Source organism: Cebidichthys violaceus, unplaced genomic scaffold, assembly GCF_023349555.1.
Source record: "Cebidichthys violaceus isolate CVI_PGR_0920_01 unplaced genomic scaffold, fCebVio1.0.p SCAF_17, whole genome shotgun sequence".
Lineage (NCBI taxonomy): Eukaryota > Metazoa > Chordata > Actinopteri > Perciformes > Stichaeidae > Cebidichthys > Cebidichthys violaceus.
This window is the reverse complement of record NW_027176340.1, coordinates 6,204,809-6,213,168: the sequence shown is the minus strand read 5'-3', so window position 1 is coordinate 6,213,168 and position 8,360 is coordinate 6,204,809. Positions and strand designations below refer to the sequence as shown.

Genomic DNA, 8,360 nt, shown 5'->3' with positions numbered 1-8,360 from the left:
TTCCCAGCCCACAGGGCGCCACCAGGGAGTGGCCAGTGGCCACGGAGGCAAGACTTAAATACCCAATCCGCCTTCCTCCTCCGTGTCCAAAGCAAGAGATGAACCATTGCATCTTTACACTTTTGTTTGATGAGACAATATCACAGAATGAGTGAAGAGAAATATCAGCATTTACGAGAACACGTATACTCATGGCGCCATTTAAGCGGAAAACAGATAACCCAACGTCAATCATACTCAGGGAGACAACCTACCATGCTTGGTCCCGCCCAATTCTCCGCCTTTGAGACAATTACATTGGCTAGTTGATCCCCGTTGGCAGAAACAACCTCCTCCATTGGAGGAAAGCAGCGATCCTTCGCAAGTAGCTCCCAGAGGGGTGCGCTTCTTTTGAGTACAGGGACAGTGCGATAGTACAGTAAACCAGAGCGAAAATACATTAATATTGAGTCTTTTTATATTATTACTAAAGGTTTGGACACGCGGTTTCCTATTGTGCGTTTCTCGTTAGTTTTAACTCCCAACTGTAAATTAATTAAATTGAATCATGCTAAATTAAGTGCTAAATCTAAGTCGCATGACGTGATGATGATGAATTTGCGTTGACGTAGTTAACATTTTAGGCCTAATGACCACACCCGTTGATGAGGATTGTGTGATGTGGTTGGAAGCTCGAGAAATCTAGTAAATGAGCTTTGAGTCAATATTACTCTGTAAAACTATACCACCAACGTTTAAAAATAAAAAGAGTAAAAGCTATTTGCTGGTCAGTGTTCGAAGGTGGTGGTTTACGTAGGTCCATATATCGAGCGCACCTGTCTGTCTCCTTCATAGGGGGAGCCTGTCAAGTTTGTGTGAAGTTGTGAAAAGTTGTCAACCCGAAAAAAAAGAGCAGAGAAACTCCTCCCGTCTTCAAATTATGAGCAGTAAGTGAACTTTTCAAACTCAGTGGCATGTTGTGAACGAAGCATTACGTTAACAATTAGAAGTATAATTAAAGTACATATTTAATATGTATCCACTGCAATAAGTATGACATTGTATTGTTTTCTAGCTCGCGTCTCGAGCAGTTTAAAAGTGACCAACTGGCGTTACTTCACTGCTAATTGTCGATACTCGGCTAACAATATTTAGCCAACTAAGTAGAGCTAGCTTACTGTGTAACAATAACTTTTGTTCTTAATTGAAACTACATGCTTACACAATAATTTACCACCAGCAATTCACTTGTGCTAGCTAAGTAGTATTTTCTAGTCCAGTTGAAACCATGACAGTCTCTGTAATACTTTACGTTACAGTTTTACTGAACATTACTTGTTGTGTTCATGATAGCTTAGCTAACAGGCTAGCTGGCCCTTACGAGCACTTGTGGCTTGGATTTCCCTGCATTTCAGCCCGTAATTGTTTTATGTCAGACTGTTCATAAAGCTAAAGTTATTTTTGTGAGGTCGACCGTGCGTTTAACGTGAGTGTGTTTTCTCCTCGTTGTTGAATGTTAACAGTTTGATGGTCTGCTTGTTTCAAATGTAGCAACTTTAATAGAAGTGATCTTATAAAACGCTTCTTCCGCAGATCAGCAACAGGGTGAAATGGCCGCTGTGGAGAGCGGTGGAGGCTACAGCCAAAAGCGAAACACGAACTCACAAGTAGGTTTTCACTTTCCCTGTTAGCTGAATCAGATGATTGTGAACCGAGACACATTAAGTGTACTCCCCACTCATACCCACTGCTCGTGGTATTTATGTCCTATTGACGTGAGTTAGTTAGATTCTGTCACTCGGCTCTGTCGGGACCTGTACGGGTTGTTGATTTTCTCTCCAGAGCACATGTCACCGGGGTGGGGAATGGGCAGGTAGAGTTCGCCCACACGGGGTGTTCCCGTCAAACCCCGGCACTTGATGTGCATCTCGCTCGGCCCATTTGGCTGGCCTTGGAGGGGGTGGCTAGAGGACTGTGTCAGTTTATAGGGCAAAATAAAGTGTGGGAGGGAGATGGGTGGGTTAGGGGGGAGGGGAAGCTCTGGGAAAAAAAGATGTGGTCCCTCCCATACTCTCCCACACTCTCCCACCCTGCTTCCCCTCGGACTCCTCGCTACAGCCCCACTCCATGTGAAGTTTAATGTTATGAATGGCGTTGTTCTGGGTGTGTGTGTGTGTGTGTGTGTGTGTGTGTGTGGCACTACAGCATGGTTTGCTTTTCATTTACAAAGCCAGTCACTTGATTTATTTTGTTGTATTTCTATTGAAATCTAAACTACATCATTTTTAAAAATCTAATTCAAATGCTCATATTATTTCCAAATTGTCCTTTGGCCGTTAAAGTTTAGGCCCGACAACTTCAGCTCTTAATGTTTTAAATTACTTGTGTAATCATCCTGCTTGATCTTCTCTAGTTTCTATTTTACTCTGCTGTTTTATTGTAAATAAAAGTTCTCCAAAAATATTGTTAGCATCACAATATTGGTATTAATGTTTCCTTTTTAGTGTACTAATTTGAACTGCGTCACTATATTTAATGAATGAGCATTTTTACACCCATTTATATAACTTTTCTCACTGCTGAAGCATTAACATGTATATATATTTTTTAAATAATTTCCTTCTCTTTTCTTCTACTTTCATGTATTCTCTTTCCAGGACTCACAGCAGCCATCTCCTCTTGCCTTGTTGGCAGCCACGTGTAGTCGAATTGACACCCCAGGAGAGAATGATTCACCTGCAGACCAACATCAACAAAACCAGCAGCAACAGCTGGAAATAAACCAGGGTGTTTTCACCTCCAGTGCTAACGGCTGGCAGGTTATCCCTCTTAGCGTTCAAGCAACCTCAGGCACTAACACCATCACCACCGACTCCTTAGGGGTGATGACAGCAGACATGGGCAAGAGCAGACAGGTGCTGTCACCATCAGCAACTGTCGTGAGTACTCAGGGACAGCAGCAGCAGCAGCAGCAATATGTAGTAGCTCAGGCTCCATCGATGCAGGGTCAGCAGATGCTTACCGCCATATCAGGTATGATGCCCAACATCCAGTACCAGGTTATTCCCCAGTTTCAGACAGTAGATGGCCAGCCACTGCAGTTGGCACATGCTCAGCAGGATTCTGCTTTATCTGCAGGAGTAGGCCAGCAGTTTCAGCTAGTGTCATCTGCTAATGGCCAGCAGCTCATAGCTGCAACCAACAGAGCTGGTTCTGCAGGGAACATCATAACGATGCCCAGTCTCCTTCAGGGAGCCATCCCCATACAAAATATAAGCTTAGGCAATGGCATGTTACAAACCCAGCCCCAGTTCCTGGCGAATATGCCTGTGTCACTGAATGGAAACATCACTTTTTTGCCCGTCAGCACTGGAACAAGCGGAGGAGATGCAAACGGTGGAGGGGATACAGGGGGAAACCAACTTATACAGCAACATCCAGTATCCAGTGGGGCAGGTTACATGACGAGTGCGTCCACTGTCACCACACAGGCCGCCTCTTCATATGGAATGACTCAAACACAGAACAGCAATGGAGTGTTGACGGGGACATTCCAGCAGAACACAGCATCTTCTCTGGGTGTCCCGATACAGCCAGACAACAGAGACGCGCAGCAGCCACAACAAATCCTCATCCAGCCTCAGCAGGTTATCCAAGGTGGAACATCCCTCCAGACCATCCAGGCCGGTACTGTTGCAACCACTGGGGCTCAGGTATTTGCGACTCCGACACTCAGCCAGGAAGGGCTTCAAAATCTTCAAATTATGCCAAATACAGGCCCCATCCTCCTGCGCACTGTAGGCCCCAATGGCCAGGTGAGCTGGCAGACCATTCAGATCCAGAGTCCGACAGGACCACAGATCACGCTGGCCCAGATGCAATCCCTCCCCCAACTTGGCCAGACTGCTTCTGCAGCTGGGGGAGTTTCTGTCAACACAGTGCAGATTCCAGGCATCCAGACCATAAATCTCAACACACTCGGAGGCTCTGGGCTACAGATGCACCAGCTGCAGACCGTTCCCATCACCATCGCTAGCTCAGCAGGTCAGTCAGTAGCCTGTTTTCTAGGAATAATTCATGTTCATTTGTAAAAAAAAAAAAAAATGCATAAATGCTGTTTTGCCAACTTTTGCATTTATATTTTGAAAAAGTGTCCTTTATAAACAAAGAGTATATTAAACAGTTTTGAATTTTAAATGATGTAATCCTCGTGCAGGACTGTAAACATGTTTCTAATTCAAAACTAATAACCAACAACTATTATAATACACAATAGAGGGTCACCTCGACACTAACTGGGAATTGGGCTGAGTAAATATGTTAAATGGTCTTGAAAATTCTGTTGACTTGTTTATGGACCTTTCCCCCCCAGGACTGAAATGCAGAGTATCTTGTGTCTCTGGATCTCTTTTGTGTGTACAGTATACTGGTATAACCAGTTCAGCTGGCCCAGAGTTTCCTCAAGCTCTTCCTGCACGAGTGTGTGTTCTTGTTCTTGGTGACACTGCATCTCCTCAGACCACGGTCACATTACAGTACAGTAGTTATGGGTTAACCACAACTTCTGTGACACAGGGGTGTAACTCGACCCCTCCCATCTTGTAGCAACCGTTATCATGTCTATACCCTTCTCTATTTGGGTATCGGCCCCTCACATCATCTAGTCTACATTTGTGATGTTTCTGAGGAATCATTGGGTCTGTTCTTAATGGATGTGATTTGCTCTATTGTTATTATTGAATTACTTCCGTCAGCTTCGTACTGAAAGATGGATTTAACTTCAGATCAGTGTCTGTGCCGACATTACAAACATTTACTTAAATATAGTCGTTAAAGCCTGAAGGGTTCAGGCTGTCTGTTTGACTGTTTATTCTCAAGCTACTCATAATAATATTCATATTAGTACGTCGTACTGACACTGCTATAGAAACATTTATGAACACCCTGGGTTTAGTATTGTTGTTTGATTCTTAAGCGATGTTGAATATAGCCGTTGTAAATGCCCTTAAATAAGTAAATATCCCAAATTCTTGACTCTTTCTCATTGGAAGTGACTTGCAGTATGTCTTATCATAAATTACAAAGACCTTAGTTGCAGCCAGCAGGCAACATACAGTTGAGGCCAGCACACATCTTAACATGCATAGCTGTGTCTGGTTTACTCTTTTGGTTCACCTGCCATTTAAAAAAACAACAGTGAAATGAATACAAGGAAGCTATAATCTCACTTAGGATTTGTTTACAAGAAAGAAAAACTTGATGTATGGTGAGATGGTTGGTTTGTTCTGCACTTGATTGATGAAATGTATATAAACCAAAAATCTCAAACCCTTGTTATAAATGATCTCACATGAGTGTTTTCTGTTCCGTCACTACAGGAGAACAGGCGCTGCAGACGGGCGGAGACAGTTTGGATGATGGTGCACCTATAGAGGACGGGGACATCAGCCCACCACCTCAAGGACGACGCAACCGCAGGGAAGCCTGTACCTGCCCCTTCTGCAAGGATGGAGAGGGACGGTATGTCACTGAACCACACACGGACGGTCTAATGCCATCCAATACAACAGCCCTGCTGTGAAGTTTACTCCTATGGTTTTTACCCTCTGTCAGTAAAAAAAATCAGTAACCCTCCATTTCTGCTTCATGTTTTTTTTTTTTGCTTCAAACAGGGACCCAACTAAAAAGAAGCAGCACATTTGTCACATCTCTGGCTGTGGGAAGATCTACGGCAAGACGTCCCACCTGAGGGCCCACTTGCGTTGGCACACAGGAGAACGACCGTTTGTCTGCAGCTGGTCCTTTTGTGGCAAACGATTTACCCGATCAGATGAGCTTCAGCGCCATAAGAGGACGCACACAGGTGAGGATTTCGTTTGTTTGACATTATGAGAAGGACATTAAATCTCACACGACTGCAAAACCCAAAGACATGCTTCTTTGATGTAGAAAAGGTAAAGCCCATGTGTAAACGTCAGTACTTTTCTGGGAAATCCATTTTTTTGCAACAGGTTTTAATAATTTATTAACAGAAACTTAATAAGCAATTTGGCATCTGTCTTGACAGTCGATTTATTTTTTAGGTTAAATATTTGATGTTTTGTTTTCAAACATATTAAAGCAAATGTCTTTTGGGTTTGAATATGTCTGTTCAGGGCTTCATTAAATTGCTATTTTCTGACATTTTATGGGCCAAATGATTAATCAAGATAATAATCGGCAGATTAATTGATAATAATAAAAAGGCTTTGCTGCTTTAAGATTACTTATCCAATTGAATCTTACATATGATCTCTAATTTCCCCCCGAAATATTTAAAAATGCATTCTACAGTGCATTAAACCTTCATAAATTTGATCTGAAACAAGCTGCAGCTGTTTCTATATTGATATTTTATTTTTTTCAGGTGAAAAAAAGTTTGCCTGCCCCGAGTGTCCTAAACGCTTCATGCGCAGCGATCACCTCTCCAAGCACATCAAAACCCACATGAACAAGAAAGCAGTCGCCACCAGCAGCACCGCCGTCTCAGCCGACGCTGCAGAAACAAAAGTCGGCACAGGAGCGGTGTCGGCCGGCGACCAGCACACCATCGTCACCATGGAAACCTTATCTGCAGAGAGCATAGCTCGGTTAGCCAATAGCGGGATCAACATGATGCAAGTGGACCTTCACCATATTAACGGTAACAGCTACTAAGGACGGTGGAGGAGCGGGGAGGCGGGCTTTGGTGGATGTTGCTTTAGGACATGTGGGGTTAAAAAGGGCCGACACGCTCAAGGATGCAACACAACGGACACTATTGAATCTTGTATTTAGATATATCTGTGAAGGGTCAGAGTTTGAGGAGAATGTTTGGACTAGGGACATCATGAAATCTAATTTCCCCCGAGTTGAAATGGCACTACACCAACATCTGTCCCACACAAAGACTCAATCTTACCCGATGGTGGGATTGCAATAACACCCACAGACCGGCACCCTTGAGGCTGAATTGGTAGCTAATAATAATAATAATAATATCCCGTCTGCAAGCGTCTTTAGTAAAGAGATGACGATACTAAGTCAGACTCTCACCCTTGTTTCCGAAGCCGTTCGCTCCTCGTCCCTCTTCTCCTCGGGTATCTCCGGCCCTCCTAGACCGGGCTGCTGTATCAGCCTTGCCCCTCAGGCTAACTGACCTATAATGCTAAAAAAAAATCACCCCTAAAATTGTAAGTATAACAATCTTGTGCAGAAAATATTTTGTATTGTTTCTCACATTTCTATTTTAACAATCCCAGCATCATAGGAATAATCTGAGAAGTGTTTTAGGGTGAACCGTTGAGGGCCGGAGTACTAAAGGTCCCGACCGGGTCAGAGCCAGAAGCACTAATCAGTGTGAGGACGTAGGTGTGCCAAGGCACTGACATCCTGAGAATAACTCTTTAACCTCTGCAGTAGGTACATACACACACTCAAGCCATCATGCTTTGATACGTTTATCATAGCGAAACATTTTGATTTTTTTTTTTATGTATATATATATTTTTGGTAAAGGCTACAGAAATTCTTAGCTTAGGCAGGATCATCTTACATGATTGCAAGAGATTGCCTTTCAGTTGTATGAACCTCATGCACAATCAATCTTAATCTTATGTTATTACTTATATATATATATATATGTAGAATAAATGTTTAAATTTAAGAGCCTTTCTGTCATAGAATAATGTATTCTATACAGTCCAGATCTTCCCAGTACCTTTGTTTTTGTTCCTGTGGTATACTTGTCTTTGCCTTGCAGTTACGTCAGTATCTGTTTTCTTTTGGTGGAAAACTTTTTTTTTTTGGTTTCTTCTTTTAGTTAAAATTGGGTCAGAAGTATTTTTGTAATGTCCAGACTGCATAAATATGCAAGCTCAAAACCAAAGGTTCATACTCATTTTATAAGCAAAACTAGTACGTCTTTCTTTGGTCCATGAACTTTCTATTCATTTTTACTTGTGTATTGCATATGTTAAAGTTCTAACTGGAAAGGATCCAGCTTGAGGCAAGCACCGGACACACATCCCTTTGTTGTCCAAATAAATAAGTTGCAAGATGTATTGGTCAATATTTTTTTTTTTTCCTGAAAGATGCTTCTCACCCCTGTTGAAATGGTTTATGTTCATATGACAAAGATATTTGTAACTTGTAGGACAGAAATGTATGTTTAAAAGCTCTCCTTAACTCTCTAGACTAAGTTCATCAGACAAGTGCTCTTACTTTTTTTGCCTCATTTTAAAGAAGGGATTTTATATTGTGTGTCTATACAACTACTGCAAATGCCAACAGCTGGATTAAAATTCTGAATATACTTGTCTCTTCTTTGCAAACTTGTGTCTCAATCTCAAACAATTAAAAAA

The 8,360-nt window shown here is 42.3% G+C and overlaps 1 protein-coding gene across 1 annotated transcript; it reads left to right on the top strand.

Moving 5' to 3' along the window:
• The first annotated feature begins 870 nt into the window (after positions 1-870).
• Positions 871-8,311, top strand: sp1 (sp1 transcription factor). The gene is made up of 6 exons (XM_068712355.1): positions 871-926; positions 1,573-1,646; positions 2,637-4,023; positions 5,358-5,499; positions 5,652-5,842; positions 6,386-8,311. The coding sequence occupies exons 1-6, from the start codon at positions 920-922 to the stop codon at positions 6,673-6,675; spliced, it is 2,091 nt and encodes a 696-aa protein (XP_068568456.1). The 5' UTR covers positions 871-919; the 3' UTR covers positions 6,676-8,311.
• The last annotated feature ends 49 nt before the right edge of the window (positions 8,312-8,360 follow it).

Coding starts and splice junctions, on each gene's coding strand:
- sp1 (XM_068712355.1), top strand. Junction 1,647..2,636: donor AGCGAAACACGAACTCACAA/GTAGGTTTTCAC, acceptor TTCTCTTTCCAG/GACTCACAGCAGCCATCTCC. Junction 4,024..5,357: donor CACCATCGCTAGCTCAGCAG/GTCAGTCAGTAG, acceptor CCGTCACTACAG/GAGAACAGGCGCTGCAGACG.